Source organism: Lygodium microphyllum, chromosome 22 (assembly GCF_053477565.2).
Source record: "Lygodium microphyllum isolate KBCC chromosome 22, Lygodium_microphyllum_v1.1.10, whole genome shotgun sequence".
Classification (NCBI taxonomy): Eukaryota; Viridiplantae; Streptophyta; class Polypodiopsida; order Schizaeales; family Lygodiaceae; genus Lygodium; species Lygodium microphyllum.
In genome coordinates this window covers 84,077,494-84,094,578 of record NC_141156.1, presented here as the reverse complement: position 1 = coordinate 84,094,578, position 17,085 = coordinate 84,077,494, and the positions used below count along the sequence as shown (strand labels likewise).

General features: G+C 40.6%; 1 protein-coding gene across 1 annotated transcript; it reads right to left on the bottom strand.

Annotated features, from left to right (window-relative positions):
• Positions 1–13,083: 13,083 nt before the first annotated feature.
• LOC148017361 (putative serine/threonine-protein kinase-like protein CCR3) lies at positions 13,084–16,574 on the bottom strand. The gene has a single exon (XM_087663126.1). It carries the CDS (start codon positions 16,179–16,181, stop codon positions 13,620–13,622), a length of 2,562 nt encoding a protein of 853 aa, XP_087519252.1. The 5' UTR covers positions 16,182–16,574; the 3' UTR covers positions 13,084–13,619.
• Positions 16,575–17,085: the final 511 nt, after the last annotated feature.

Sequence of the window (17,085 nt, the reverse complement as noted above, 5' to 3'; positions counted from 1 at the left end):
CTCTTTTTAAATTTTTTCTTTTCTCTCTCTCTCTCTCTCTCTCTCTCTCTCTCTCTCTCTCTCTCTCTCTCTCTCTCTCTCTCTCTCTCTCTCTCTCTCTCTCTCTCTTATTTTAATTAAAAAGAAAATTTCTCTTTTTTTCATTTATTTTTCTTTTCTCTTTCTTTTAAAGTTTATCTTTCCTTTCTCTATAATTCTCTCTCTATGTTCAAATTCTTTCTCTATAATTCTCTCTCATTTTCTTCTCTCTGTCTCTTCCCCCCTCTCTCCTCTCTTTTCCTTTTTTCTTTTCTTCTCTCTCTCTCTCTCTTAAATTTTATATTTCCTCTCTATAATTCTCTTTCTTTCTTTTAAATTTTATCTTTCCTCTCTCTATACTTCTCTCACTATGTTCAAAATCTTTCTCTTCTTCTTCTTATTTTCTCTCTCATTTTCTTCTCTCTGTCTTTGTCCCCCTCTCTTCTCTCTTTTCCTTTTTTCTTTTCCTCTCTCTCTTAAATTTTATATTTCCTCTCTCTATAATTCTCTTTGTCTCTATTCCCCCTCTATCTCCCTCTCCTCTTCTTCTTTTTTGTTCTTTCTCTCTCTCTCTCTCCTTATTTTAATTAAACAAAATATTTACATTAAAAAGTTTAATCTAACAGAGAGAGAGAGAGAGAGAGGGAGAATACCTAGGCCCTACACATGAGAGAGAGGGGGGAGGGGGAGAAGAAAAATGTTTACTTAAAAAAAGACTATTCTCTTTCCTCTTTCTCCCCCTTCTCTCTTCGTCTTCTTCTTTTTATCCTTCTTCTTGTTCTTCTTCTCTCTTTCTCTTGTATTCTATCACCTTCTTAAAGTGTGTGAAAAACTAAGTTCAAAATAATTTAAATTAAAAAATCTTTTAAAATGTTTAATTAAAGAAAAGTTTAAATTAAAAAGTTTAATCTAGCAGTGAGAGAGAGAGAGAGAGACTTTTGATTTAATTAAAGGAGAGAGAGAGAGAGAGAGAGAGAGAGAGAGAGAGAGAACCTAGGCCCTACACATGTGAGAGAGAGAGGGGGGAGGGAGGAAGAATTTAATTAAAAAGGGGATGGGGAAAAGAAAGAGAGAGATTATAAGTGTGAGAGAGGGGAAGGGGTTTTAATTTTAAAAAGGGAGGTGAGGGGAGAGGGAAGGCTTTAATGAAAAAAGGGAAGGGGAAGAGAAAATGAGATATTGCACGTGAGAAAGAGAGGAGGGGAGGGGGTTTTGATTGAAAAAGGGAGGTTTGGAAAAGGAAGTAGGTTCTGGAAGCCCTTTGGAGGTTTGCAGCTTTCCGAACCTATAGGTAAAATAATATAGGTAGTAAGATGCAAGAAATTGAAGCAAAAAATCTAGTCGTGTTCACTTAAGGGAAAATCCTCATGTAATGGCATGTGGATATCAAAGGAAAAGGCAAAAAGATACATGCAACTAGAATACTATGGTCTATCACCATCACTTTCAAAGTGAGTTGAAGTGAAGAGTTTAGTTTAAAGGCATTATTTCTAATTTGTCTCTACAATAAGCAAAAGTACAAAGTTCTAGTCTTTGAACACATTGTTCTTATAGTATTTGTTAGACTAAGTAAAAGATCCAAATACTAGAGTCTTCCTGCATATTAATCTCACAATGTCGTCAAACCAAGAAAATTTCTAAATGCTAGAGTCTTTAGAGACGTTGTTCTTATATCATCAAGTTTGTCCACATCCATGAAATTACTTTTTGGCACCAAGTCTTGTTATGTATGGCTTAGAATCTCTTCCATGTACATTGTACAAGAGTTCTAGAGTGCTTATTTCAATATATTTTCTTATTCTAGAATTCGTTACCATTCCCAAGGTCAACAACAAATTTCTCTAGAAAGGAAGCATACGTCGAGAATTGTGGTCACAATCATTGTCAAGAACAAGAGCTAACCAATTAGATCATCATGAGTTAACAAGTCAAATGATGTAATTGCCGAAAGTAAGTGCTAGCTTTGAACTTTCTCTTCCCAGCTATTAAGATCCAATAAATGCAATCACAAGTTTAGTGGACATGTAATTGACATAAGTAAAAAGCATCAATGGTTCATAACATCATCACCAAATTTTGGCACTTGCATTTCATTTAAATAGGAACTTGTTTAATGAGCACATGATTTTCTACCTTAATTTTATTAGTGTTAGTATTAAGTTTTTTTACAAAGTTATGGAAGCAGATATTCTTGGTAATCATAAAACTCACATGATGGATCTTACATATTGAAGTGGTTGAATATGGAATATGAATATAAACTCTCATGTGGTCCCATGTCAAGTTTTATGCACAATGATGAAAGCTTCTATGAGAAGCATTGGAAGAACTCAACTATTGATGCTCATCTTCTATACTAGGAAAAGCAATCATACAATGACCAATGGAAATTCATCAATGACTAAATAGTTGGGAACCACAAGGTTCTTTGGGAGAAGTTCATAGGAAATGTACTAATGGCATTGGCATTGTGCACATTACATGTTGTGGTAAGCCATGCTTTCTTGCGCTTTCTTGAAGTTCAAAAAAGGCATCAAGAGGTGTTCATAAATAGGAATGAAAAGTTCAAATGTACTTACAAGGAGGAGATGGAAGAAAAGTGCCAACTTCCAACTCATGAAAAGTTCAAGCATACTTATAAGGAGAGATGGAAGACAAGTGCCAACTTCCAACTTAGGAGAATGAGTGTAATTTGGTAGAAGTACCTCCAATGTGAACCTTCAAAATATATTATGGATAAAGAATGGTACATTTTCATCTGGCATGTCTTGCATGGATTAACAAACTTCACCCTAAGGCTACACTAATGACCCTAGTGAGAGCATTCCCATAGCTGACTATACTTTCTTTTGGCTTGGCAAAGAGAAGCTTTTCATTTGAGGTTTTGTGAGAATCCTTATAAGCCTTGGTAAGAGACTCGCAAACAAATTCCATCCATCAAGTTTCAAGCAACTTTGAAATAAGAGAAACTTGGGTAACTTTCTATCATTTCCTACCCATAGTATCCCATGAAACTTGTCCTAGTCTTAGGATCATAGTTTGGATAAAGTCAAAGCATGTGACAAAATGAATTGTTGCCTTAACATAGTCTCTCAGTCTATACTTAGCCACCCACTCCTTGATCCTAGGATACTTGTTAATGATGCTCTCTGAATTGGTGAGTAGCCAAAATCTCAAGTTTCCAAAGCCCCACATCCTAGCTTGAAGAAAGAACTCGTGTTGTTGTTCAATCAAAAACATGATCTTATCTTTACTATTACAAGAATCCTTGATGGAAACAAGAGTAGGTGTACATGCCTTGATTTTTAGAACCTATGTAACAGCCATTTGCATAGGTACATCAAAAAACTTGCCATGAGGATTTCATAATCCAACAAAACAAATGAAACAAATCAAATTATGTTATGTTCACTTGTTATACCAAGAAATTGTATTAATCAAAATATTTCCCCCCTACAATAGGAAGCTAGCAAGCTTCCTAGTTGGCTAGTGTAAGAAAAGAAAGCAATCAATTGTGTCTGTGTAAACTAAGAGTAAAACAATGAAAAACAAAGAAAAAATAATCCAAAGGCTTTTGTGGAAGAAATGCTCACTCTCCTCCCAAGTACAGTGCCATTTGGAAGTGATTTGGATCATGTCATTGTGCCGAGGCCCAAGTCTATCATTTTAAACGACTTGGCAAAGGTAGTAAATGTGGCACCAAATTGAAGCTGCCCTTTTGTCTCATCTTGAGTTGCCCTTGTTGTCCAACTCAATAGCCATGCTACTAAGAGATCTGCACTAAAGTAGTGGTTTGAGACCAATGCAAGGATCATGAGCATTAGAACTGATTTATAAGTGGGCTTGAACAAGTGCCCCTCAAGCATGTTGGAATTTAGCATCTTGGGCCAAGCCTAATTGGTGGGTGGGTTGCAAGGTAGCAGAGGATGCAACACGAGGCACATATAAGGTCTCCTTTGTAAAAAGGGAAGAAGGATGAACAAAGAAATGAAATGGAGGACCCACTTAGAACTAAGAAACTTCAGAGGGACAATAGTCACAATAGTTAAATCGGTTGGTAACTACTTTGGCATGGATGTGATGTTGGAGGGAATAGTTGGATTTGGAGAGGCACATCTTATGGTTGGATGGATCATGGTTTCCACAAATAGAAAGGTATGTGCTTAGGTCATCCTAGAGCTCATTAGGTGAAGCTTGAGTAATAGACTTTGGCTTGATCTGCTTGGGCATCCAAATGTAGTGATTACCCTGACAGTAGCCTTTTGCCTCAAGAAGAGTACAAGAGAGCTAGAGGTTAGAAATGTTTGTTCAAACTAGGGCCCATGGTGTTGGATTGGATTTTGGTGCAATGACAGGGAAGCCTTAATAGGTTGTAAGGCCTACAATGGGACTTTAGGTCACACACTGGAAGCACACTGGCTTCTAAGACAAAGTGGGCTTCTTAGGACTAATGCATTGGAAGTTTCTTTTCATTCTAGTTGTGGAGTAGCTGATGAGGTAAAGTGTTATTCTAATAAGGACGGGTGGAGGTAGTAATCTTCACGTGCTTGACCAATCTATCCCCTTGACTAAAAGTAGAGTCAATTTGGGAATCAAAAAATTGGAGTTGGATGCATGTATATACATAGTTGATAGTGCAAGGAATTGATAGCTGAAGTTGCTCATACCATGCATGTTCTACCATCATGACCAAGCTAATAGGTACATTAGGCTATTTCATGGGGGGGTTTCATATGAGTAATGACTCTGTGTGTGTGTGTGTGTGTGTGTGTGTGTGTGTGTGTGTGTGTGTGTGTGTGTGTGTGTGTGTGTGTGTGTGTGTGTGTGTGTGTGTGTGTGTGTGTGTGTGTGTGTGTGTGTGTGTGTGTGTGTGTGTGTGTGTGTGTGTGTGTGTGTGTGTGTGTGTGTGTGTGTGTGTGTGTGTGTGTGTGTGTGTGTGTGTGTGTGTGTGTGTGTGTGTGTGTGTGTGTGTGTGTGTGTGTGTGTGTGTGTGTGTGTGTGTGTGTGTGTGTGTGTGTGTGTGTGTGTGTGTGTGTGTGTGTGTGTGTGTGTGTGTGTGTGTGTGTGTGTGTGTGTGTGTGTGTGTGTGTGTGTGTGTGTGTGTGTGTGTGTGTGTGTGTGTGTGTGTGTGTGTGTGTGTGTGTGTGTGTGTGTGTGTGTGTGTGTGTGTGTGTGTGTGTGTGTGTGTGTGTGTGTGTGTGTGTGTGTGTGTGTGTGTGTGTGTGTGTGTGTGTGTGTGTGTGTGTGTGTGTGTGTGTGTGTGTGTGTGTGTGTGTGGGGAGGGGGGGGGGGGGGGGGGGGGGGGGGGGGGGTAATACATCTTGATGTGACTACCATTGAAGTGGCCAATGCTTTCCCCCACATCAAGGTTTCTAGCGCAACACTGCCAATCCTATCGATCATATGGACATGATATGGTCCAATGTCTCTAAGTTTTTGTTTCTCCTTATGGCCTTTTATAGAGTACAAGAGCATCAATTCACCTTTATCAAAGGATCGCTTTCAAACATGGCTTTTCGTTGGGCCTTTTTAGCAAAGTAGGGCATGTGTTTCCAAGAGACGAGTGTCAATGAAAGGTTCCAAGTTAACAAGGTAGTCAACCTAAACTTTAGTATCTTCCTAATGCTCCTCTACTACAATGCATAGACTAGGAATCAAGAATTCCACAGTCATGATAGCATCTATGGGCCATAAGTTAAAATGATTTTTGGCTAGTAGCTATCTTGTAGGCCATTATATAGGCCCATAAAGATGCCATTAGTTTATTGTCTAGATTGGAGCACAAAATAAACACAAATTGAGTACAAAGCAAACACAATTTTGGTTAGGACACTTGTTTTTGGATCTACTTGACCATTAGCTTGAGCATTAGAGCAATTTTGAGGTCATTTTGCAGGGCCTTGTAAGAAATTGATGATGTGGCAAGGTTCCAAAAAGAGGGGACCAGTAAAATTTTTGCAAATGAACTTGAACTTTTTCGGAGGTTGGATATTTGAAATCTACTCTTAAAATGCAATCCAATGATATATAGCATGCTTCTACTTGACATTGGCTTCATGTAGCTCTAGAAAAAGGTAAATTCAAATCAACGTAACGTTGACAAAAATCTACATTTATCCAAAATATGGCATAACTTTTTCAAATTTCATCAAATTTATTCGGACCTTAGATCATTAGATTCCATTTTTCAAGGCCTTTCAAATGATATGTCATGTTATGGGGTTTTGATAGATATTTGGAGACGTTTACCGGGTTGCTCTTTTTTGGGAGGCTTTGATGATGTGGCACCTTAAAAGGCCCTCTAAATGACCTCAAAATTGCTCTAATGGATAGCAAGGGGAAGACATGTGTTGAATGATCAAGAAGGTAGAGAGTGTCAAACTTTTATATATCCACATGATCATGAGCTTCATGACATAGCTATGGAGGATGGTACCATAGAGTACTCATGATTGTGTGTGAGATAGAATGTTAAAGCATGTCACAAGCGAGATGCAAAATAGAGTTGTACTCGCATTGATAGAAAAGATAGAGAGAATCAAATCTTGTTACAATGTGGGATAGAGCCTCTTTTATAGGCATAGGCAAGTTGCTCTTACATACATCATAGGTGACCATTGTCACATGGGAATCCAACTAGCACCACACATGGGTATATTTATATCTTCTCTCATGGGTCTAATACATCTCTCCTTTTCCACTAAATAGAGGAGGATTCATATAAGCTTATTAGAGAGACATATTTCAACAAACAGTACATTCTTAATAATGACCTCAATAAGAAAATATGTCTTAATCATTTACCAACTATATAAGATAGCCAAATTGAGAAATCACTTACTTCCATAAGAACTTACCCATAATACAAGAATCATTCAACCCATTTCGTCATGTAGTCAATTGCCATAATGATGTAGTAGGCTTGCAATCCCCTCTCATTTTGGCCTTTTAAGCTTGCAAAATCAATTTGATGAATATCCTAGCATGGATTTTTGCATATTTGGACCTACATATTTTAGCAATCCACATAAGGAGTTAGCATTTCATTTTATTAGGAGCTTTACCTTAAAATTGATTTAAGAGGCACATTTCCAAAGGATTGTTCATCAGGACATAGAGGTAGAAGCATCTAGTCTTCAACGTTAAATGGTTTTCGACCATATCATGTAAATGTAGCAATAAGGACTTTGCTAGCATTATAAGTGATGTAGCCTAGTTGAATTCTTTATATCTAATGCTATTTATTTAAATTCAAGCTATCTATTCCCACCTAAGAGCAATGGCTAGCAAATGATAAGGAAACAACACAACAAAAAAAACCTCTACATGTAACAGCATTAAATGGTTATGACTATACAAGAGCAATGTGTCCATCCATTCTATTAAATGGTTATTCAATTCCAAAATATCAAGTAGTTCTATCTCAGAGCACACAAAAGACAAGAAAAAAGAGAGGGGAAGGCAAAATTATCTTAAAATGAAGAGGTGGGTAAAGTTGATGGAACCACTTGTTGACATATGTTTAATGATTTAGAGCAATTGATTGAAAGAAAATTTCCAAAATAGTCCCAACAAAGCACATAAGGAGCCCAAATAAGCTCACTACTCTTCATGTTTAAACATGATCCCGTCATGCAATGTTATAGGAAAAATTAACTCTTAACAAAGAACCTTTATGACCTTCACTCATTTAGGTATGTTGTGATGGTGGCATAACCTTGGCAACCTTAATGGTAACAACAACTAGAAAGGCCATAAGGGGTATTAGCTAACAATGTTATGATCATGGAAATATCATGTGTAGATTTATCGAGATCATCATGCTAATGTAATATGCTTGCTAATATGATTGTCTTGATGGTCAAAAAAATCATAGTGATATAGTCATCTTATCATTACATTAAATTTGAATGCGTAAAAACCATATTTACCATGTGACTTAATAGTAGTAGAATATATCCATTTAGATCCATAAGTAAATGAAACTTGTATGAGATTCAACCATATATCTTTAGAAGTCCACCATTGAAAAACATAGAATTATCATCAAGCATTATAATTAACATAATCAATTAAACAGAATACATATATCAAGGCTATACTATTAAGTAATAAGCATGAAATGAATTTTGAAATGATGATTGCCTTAGAAATCATAAACACCAAATTACTAAATGTAAGAGTATAAGGTTAATTGTGTTTATCACAAGACCAATCACATTGGATACAGTATAGGCAGAGATGAAAGTCTTTGTATTGGTTTTAAAGTATATATAAACTTGATCTTAATGTCAAAAAATAACAAAAAACTTGTTTTAAAATCCCTTAAGAGTTTCACAGAAGAGGTTTTTAGAGGTGGGTTATTTTAGTAACATATTTGTGAAATATCATTTCTAACCTTAAGAAAGCCTATGAAGATTAAATATGAAGGTTTTTGTGTGCCTCATCTTTTACGCTCTCTCCCACAAAACTTTGAAGGGTCTTTTTACAATTTCTCAAAGGTTTTTTAATATCAAATCTCAATTATTTGTGAACATTGATCTGGCTAACTGTGGACCTTACCATTGATCATCTGGACTATCACCTACTCAAATTGACTTGCCATAAAGCTGGCAAGGCAAGTTGACTCACTATAATGCATGTGTTAATCATTGACAACATATAGCTTTATTCAAGTAAAGGCTTGAAGAGCAACTCCTATGATAGTTGTGTTAAGCTAAAGGTTCATCCAATTAAGATCCTAAATCAATTATCTTACACTTAGAATGTTTTATAGCCTTAGTTGAGAATCTAAAGTTAAACTAAGGTTTTCATAGTTGGCATTTTTTTAAAAAAATAGTTTGATCATCAAATACATTCAAGGGATGTTGTTTCATGTGAACATGATATTCAACATTCTATATGTAGATAATTTATATTTTCATAGGTGTGCATATGTTTATACATATAGTTAAACATTAATTTTTGGTGAGAAGTTCCTAGACTTTAAGGGATAGGAAAATCATAGGATATGAACATCATAAGTCTACACACACACACACACAAACGTGTGTGTGTGTGTGTGTGTGTGTGTGTGTGTGTGTGTGTGTGTGTGTGTGTGTGTGTGTGTGTGCGTGCACGCACGCGCCTGTGCGTGCCACATGTGCACACGTGTGTGTGTGTGTGTGTGTGTGTGTGTGTGTGTGTGTGCACGCACGCGCCTGTGCGTGCCACATGTGCACACGTGTGTGTGTGTGTGTGTGTGTGTGTGTGTGTGTGTGTGTGTGTGTGTGTGTGTGTGTGTGTGTGTGTGTGTGTGTGTGTGTGTGTGTGTGCACGCACGCGCCTGTGCGTGCCACATGTGCACACGTGTGTGTGTGTGTGTGTGTGTGTGTGTGTGTGTGTGTGTGTGTGTGTGTGTGCGCGCGCCTGTGCGTGCCACATGTGCATGCACACGCACAAATGCACACACGCATGTGTGCATGCATGCATGTCCCTGTTATAAGTCAATGTTTACATGTGCACATTCATAGACTTAAAGAGACTATAATATATGTTCGATAAATTAAAGTTAAATTTTCACAATATTCATAGAAGGGAAATTTTTCCTACAATGGCATGTGGATGTAAACGGAAAAAGCAAAAAGATACACGTAACTAAGATACTTTAAGAATGAGTTGAAGTGGAGAGATTTGTTTGAAGACATTATTCCCAATTTGTCTTTAAAGTAAGCAAAAGTACAAAGTTCTCAACACATTCTTCTCACAACATTGTTCAAACTAAGAAAAAGTCTAAATACTAAAAGTCTTAGACATATTATTCTCATGATGTCTTTAGACCAAGAAAATGTCTAAATACTACAGTCTTAGGACACATTAATCTTACAACATCACATTTTCTCACATCCATAAAAACTAAACTTTAGCACCGAGCTTTGATATGTATGGCTTCCAATCTCCTCCATTAAGTATTCATGCACAAGCATTCTAAAGTGCTTATATCTATAAGCTATTCTTATTCTAGAATTCACCACCATTTCTAAGAACGATAAAAATTTTCTCTTGAAAGGAATGCATAAGTCGAGAAGTGTGATGGCAATCATTATCAACAACAAGATCTAACCAATCAGATCATCATGAATTAACAAGTGGAATGATGTAATTGCTAAGAAACAAGTGTTAGCTTTGAACTTTTTCTTCAAGGTTTTTTAGATCCAACAAAGTGTGACATAAAATGTAATAAGGCCATGCTTTAAGCATGAAACAAAGATGCCCTACTATTATATGTTATGTCACAAGTTTAGTGAACATGTAATTGATGTAAGTAAAAAGTGACAATGGTTCGTAACATCATCATCAAATTCTTGCATTTGATAATCATACAATTGTTTCCCTCGATTTTATTATTATTGCTAGTATTAAGTTTTGTTGTGAAGTTATGTTAAGTACACATTCTTGGTGATCATAAAGTTCTCATGATGGATCTCACATATTGAAGTGGTTGAATGTGGAATTTGAATCCAACCTCTAATATGGTCACATGTCAAGGTTTGTAGAATGAAGCTTACAGTGGTGAAGGCTTCTATGGGAAGGGTTGGAAGAACGAGAGAGAGAGCATGATGGGCATGTGCAACCATATTGATCCTCCTCTATGCCAGCTTCTAACTCATGAGAATGAGAGTAATTTGGTAGTAGTTGGAATGGGAACCTTCAAAAACCCTTATCATTTTTAGAAAGGGGACCTTCAACTTTTGGATGAAGAATGGTACCTTTCCAAGTGGCATGTCCTACATGGATTGTCTTATAACAAGCTTCAACATTCCTTGTGACATGTACACTACATGGACTCTTGTATAACAAGGTTCAAGATTCCTTTTCAAAAAAATTGTACGGATATCTTCATTATGTGTACAAATGGCAACCCAACCATTGTGAAAGACAAGCATGGAAAGGCTACAAAGAAGCTTGTCAATATAGGACAAGCAACGAACTAATGTAAGACAAGCACAAACTAACTAGACCAATCTCTATCAAGGTCACCCTGGCTTGCATTTCTCCCTGGAGATAAGAGTGGTACAAAGAAAACATGAGGTTAGAAAGGTGAAAATCTTCAAATAAGGTTAAAGAGAAATGAAGGTATGTTTACTCCCAAGTTCTTGTATATCTTTGCCCCTTAGCAAAGTAAGTCCACAAGGCTACCAAACTCTTACCTAATCACTAATCCCATGTAGGAAGGTAGGAATATGCTAGGATCTAGTCTAAGTTATAGACTTGTTCACAAATACTGGCATGTGTGTGTACCATCAAATGTCTTGGGTGGAGTTACCTAGAAAGGTGAAAAGGTTGGTGATGGAGGCCAGCCACCTTGAATTCAACAATGAAAACAAAGGCTCACAAATTCCAACCATGAAGGCTGTTTAAATGACAAAGTAAAGTGGGTTGTACATACGCTTTTAAACTAATAATGTAAGGAAGCAAAGCGGAGTCTTGTTCCTTAAACAACTAAAGAGAGGGTACAAAATAATTCATTTTACACTTAGAATCTGTTGAATGGGAAGAGGTAGGCTTGCCTAGAACAATGACCCTTTCCTAGCATTGTCCTGTTAATGATTGAGATCTATTATCTATTGTGCTTGATGAGATTGCTTAATGTGTAGTGTGATGCAGTAACATTGTTTAATGGGTGGTAGAATTAACATTAGGAGCTGATGGTGTTCCTTGCCAGCTATTCAAGTGACATTATGGGGGGTGTTGGTTGCTTTTTGACAGCCCAATAATCATTGGCATTAAAATATGAGGAAAGATGATTGCTGATGGGGGCAAGACAACAGCCTACAGGAAAGCACAAAGATACATACAGGCTACATTGTGTGTTTGTGTGTGTGTGTGTGTGTGTGTGTGTGTGTGGGGTGGGGGGGGTAGGGGGGTTTTGCTTTCTCTCTCACTCCTGAATCCTAAACACTCACATCATAAAATATACGAAAACCCGCCCGTTAGTAAAACACATTCACACCATAAAAACCCATTCACATTGAAACACATGAGGGTGCTTCCCTGCCAGGTGCCTAAATTCTACCACCCACCCACATTATAATATTTGAGAAGGCCTTTGAAATAAGAATTGCTGATGTCACTCAAGGAGGCTCTGCCTTTTTGCCAGATACCTAAATTCTAACCTCCATATTGAAATTATCTGAAGAGGATTTGAAAGAAGGCTTGCTGATGTTATTTCATACCCAACAAGACATTTTGAATTGTAGAAAATTTCTTGTTTGCTGGAAGTGCATTTTTGCCCCTTTTTTTTTGTCCAGTTTCAAATTGTGTGTAGTTCTTCTTGTTAGTTGACATGCTGTTGTTCATTTGATTCACGTGCGAGTGTGCGTGCGTGCACGTGCGTGTCTCTGTGTGTGTGTGTGTGCGTGTGTGTGCAGAGACAGCAACGAGATGGCTGTTTATCAATCCCCTTCCAGACCCATACAGTTCCTTGAAACTTGACAGCTAGTCCATTAGCGACAAGTCATTTTATAAACATTAATAACAGTACAAAGAGAGATTGTATGCTTGCAGCTGCTGATGTATGTGTTTTACCTGCTCTTTTCAGTATAGAATAGCTTCTTTCCAGAGGTCCCATTTCAAAGCCATGTTTGATTCCATAGGCATGCCATCATTTCCACACATGCATATGCCACTGATATTCATTCAAACTCTCAAATAATTTGTCACTCCTGCCTTGTAAGAAGACAAATAATCAAGACAACCCATGAAACCCTGCCCTTGCTTAAGCCACCAAAACTAATTGATCGCACCAATTGATCTACGTTAAAGCCTTGTTTTCCTCCTATTTTCTGGTGTATACGCTGCTATTTCAATGACAACAAAAGTAAAGCCTCACAGACAAGGGTCCTTGCTGTGGTTGCTAACAACCACTCAACCAAACAAAGCGAAAAACAACCTCAACGGACTCTCGCCGTATGAAGCACCCAGACATTAGAAACTTGCACTACTTTCCAAAATTTGAGATCAATTCTCAAAAATGAGTTGCCCATACATTGATTGGGTTTTGTGCACACAAATTGAAGAGAGTGGTTTGGTTTAACATGATCTATTTGACTTAAGCCCCAAGGCTGTGTAATCTACCACCTGCATAATTTCAGTGGCTTCACAATCTTTTCTTTGGAGGAAGTAATGAATCAGATGAATGTATACTTTCCTGCAAGCCTTCTGAGAACTATACCAAAAAATATTGTACAACAAAGAATGGATCCTGAACATGGATGAGGTATGGAAAAATCCTCTCAGAGCTCTGGGAGTTTCGAGGTGAATTAAACAAGCTGGTATCTAAAAGAATGCCTGCCAAAAGAAGCTGCCATGTCCTATGTTGCCAATGCCATAATGAGGCAAATCTAGCGTTTGAGAGAAAGAGGTTGACAATCAACCTCCTCTCGATCATTTGCATTAGATGGTGCTGGCAAAAGAAGGCTTCCGCAATAACCTTCAATGCTGCCCCCCTTGATCAAAAAAATCACAGCCGAACTTTCATAGTTCAAGCTTATAGCCTGCATAAGATCAGGGCTAATGTGGCAAACCAAGTCGGCATGAGCCATCACCATTAAACCATGTGTCTAAGCTGGAGGTCTACCACCATCTCCTGCATTGACCTCCGAAGTGGCAGCTGTAGCTTCATGCGATTCGGTACCACCTCCAGCTAGAACAGCTGAATGACTCTTGCTGTGACCAGCTTCAACTGACACGGCACCTCCAGCTGAGTAGCTCTTGCTACGCCCATTGCTACCCAATGTCATGGCCTCTTCTAGTGCTGCGACTATCTCTGTCATGGTGGGCCTCTCCTTGCCCTCCAGCTGGACACACTTGACAGCCAGCTGCGCAATGATCTCCAGTGCTTTGAGCTCCCTCAATGTAGGAGTACCTGGCCACTGGTCCAGAACGGTCACCAGTTTATTTTCTGCTATCCTGGGTGCTGCATAGTCTACTATGTTCACAGGTCCATGGCTTGCTTTGTGAATAGCCCGCTCCCCTGTGATAAGTTCAAGCAATACAACACCGAAGCTATACACATCACTTTTGATAGTGAGGTGCTGAAGCCGATAGTATTCAGGGTCCATGTAGCCAAGTGTGCCTGCAGCCATCAAAGAAAGATGCGAGTTCTCACCAGGACCACGTGTTGAAAGCCCAAAATCAGAAACCCTGGCAGTCCATCCGCTATCCAAGAGAATGTTTGAGCTTTTGATATCCCTGTGTATGATGGGAGGTACAGCATAAGTGTGAAGGTACTCCACACCTCTGGCAGCTTCAAGAGCTATCTTTATCCGCATTTGCCACGGTAGAGCCCCTTCCCTGCCTGCTCCTCTACCTCTTCCATGAAGATGGTCGTGAAGGGTGCCATTAGGCATAAACTCATACACAAGCATCCGTTCATCCTCTTCATCACAATAACCGACCAGACTCACCAAGTGCTTATGATGAAGCCTGGACAGAAGTTCTAATTCTGACTGAAAGGCACTCTCCTTCTCCTCCACTTTGCGGTCATTGGCAACGGCTTCCCGTTCACCTCTCTTAATTGCCACCTCCCTGCCATCCTGAAGCATTCCTCTGTACACTATCCCAAAGCTTCCTGCTCCTATCTTGTTGTCCTCTGAAAAGTCCATGGTTGCAGCTGCCATCTCTGCTATTGTAAATGCCTGAGATCGTCCTTCTCCTCTGCTCCGCACAGATGATGTCGAGCTTCTTTGCCGTCTTATCATCCTTGGAGATGGAACAGCCAAAGATGGTGCTCCCCCTGTTGAACTGTGCACTCTCCCTTGTGATGTATCACATGGAAATCCCACATGAATACCAAACTTCATGCAGATGCACCAGCCTATGGCTAGAGCACCACAAAGAGTGCCAAAGGCACCAAAGGCTGTCAATACAATCAGGCCCTTGCTAAGCCTATTAGTGTACCTAACCACTATTGTTTCAGGTGAGCTTGAGATTGGTGAAGGGCTGACTCCTGGCGATGATGATGGGCTTAGAGGGGAGCACGTGGTGTCCTGCTGTGCTTGGCATTGTCCTGTTTGAATCTCAGAAGGCTGGCAACCAATCCTGCAAGGCATACATGAATGCTGTTGAGAAGTAGCACAAATGTTGCCTTGAACCTGGAAGCTTCCATTGTTGCAAACTGTAGCGGAACATGTGCTCGGAACGCTCAGACCCAATGGCACAACCTTTCCAGACCCAAACAGAGAACCCCAACAGAAGACAGAAAAATTGGGATACAACAGCCCACATGTAAAAGAGTCAGCAGCAACTATGGTGGAGAACATGAGGCCAGCTGGTGCAGAGGTCTGATTTAATGAGCCATCTCCCCAGCAAACTACAGTGCGCGAAAAGGCATCGATACCGCAACTATGGGACTTACCCAACGCAAGAGATAAAAACTGCCTCCCATCTGGAGGTGTACTTTGATGGGACGTGTCATCTCCCCAGCACTGGACATTGAAAGCTGCTGTTAAGCCACAAGCATGATGTGTTCCTGCATAGATGGAGATGAACGACGCGTTCGGAATGCTGAATGATGCTGACAATCCCCAGCACTGCGCCAACCTGTCAGAAGCCTTCAAACCGCACACAAAATCGGCTCCGCTTGACAACGTGAGGAAAGGTTGAGAAGGTGGGACGCCTGCACTGATAGTGCGATTCCTCCAGCATGATGCCACAGCTCCATTTGTGCCATTGGCCAGCAAAGCGCAGACATGAGAGTCCCCGGCCACGATGTCTGAGAAGGCATCATTCTTGAGGCGCTTGGGCAAGGAGATGTTGCTGGAATCCCAGCAAAGTGGCCGGAGGGTGTCGTCCCGTATTCCACAGAGAAAGCCTCGGCCGCCGGTGATGCCTGAGAATGGAGACACAGCAGGGGAGGCACGGGCTAAGGAATTGTCCAAGGAGTTCCAGCATTGAACGCCCTGCAGAGGTCCCTGCAATATGCCACACACATAAGCACGTCCGTCGGCGGAGGAGCTGACGGCGAGGGTGGACATGGAGCCGAGGCCATGGGCAAGGGAGCAGAGGAAGCAGAGGGAGAACAGAATGTGGAGGGTGATGGAGGGGGGTGAGAATGGGGGAGGGACGGGGGAGGGGCCGGGGGGGGCTAAGGCTGTGGTGCAACCATGGTGCAGAACGTCCATTAGCAGGGGCGGGTGGGGAGGGGGGAGGAGGGCAGGGGGAGGGGAGGGGGAGGGGGGAAGGTATACATCTGTGAGAGAGAGAGAGAGAGAGAGAGAGACAGAGAGAGAGAGAGGGGGGGCGGGGGGAGTTGTAGAAGAAGGTTTAGTTAGGGGGCTTTATTGAAAGCTATGGAGGCAGGACAGAGAGAGAGAGAGAGAGAGAGAGACTGAAAGAGATGGGGGTAGCCGCCATGGCGGAAGGCTAAAGAGTGTGACAGAGAGAGACACAGAGAGATTCTAAATTTTGAGAGAGAGAGAGAGAGGGAGGGAGGGAAGGGGCCGCGTCAATCAAGGCTATACGAGCTCGGGTTTCTTTTTTCGCTACCTACAGAAAGAACGAGACTGACCGAGTGACTTCGTGTGTGGGTAGAGAGACGGACGGACCGGTCCTTTTGCCTTTTGGCGGTATGAACGGCAGACTACGGCAAATCCATTCTTCCGCAAAATACTACATGACTGCGTAGGAGTCAGCAGGCGACTCGCCTACCACTTACAATTTCACAAAATCAAAAAGTGAACTCGGTCGTTATTTACAAATTACGCCCTTTTCTCAATTCTGACCATTTCCCGTCAACCCGCGTGACTCCCTTCTCACCGCTTCTTAAAACACCCCCCGGGCCCCGCCCGGCGCCCGCCCCCGCCCCCGATCCTCCCCCCCCCCCCCCGTTCGTGAGATTGACCTTATTAGCTAGTTTCACAGATGCACCATGCCACACGGCAGGACAAATTCGGTCCATCGAACTAGTCAAACAGAGAAGAAATTGGTCAATCATCGGCTACCTTACATGGTTACCTTTTTTTCCTTTGTGGGCGGCGCAGAGCCGGGCGGGGCCATGGATGTTGGTGGGTGGTGCGGTGCGGTGCT

Bases quoted from the DNA above. Each gene is read 5' to 3' on its own strand.
- LOC148017361 (XM_087663126.1), bottom strand. From the start codon at position 16,181: ATGGACGTTCTGCACCATGGTTGCACCACAGCCTTAGCCCCCCCCGGC.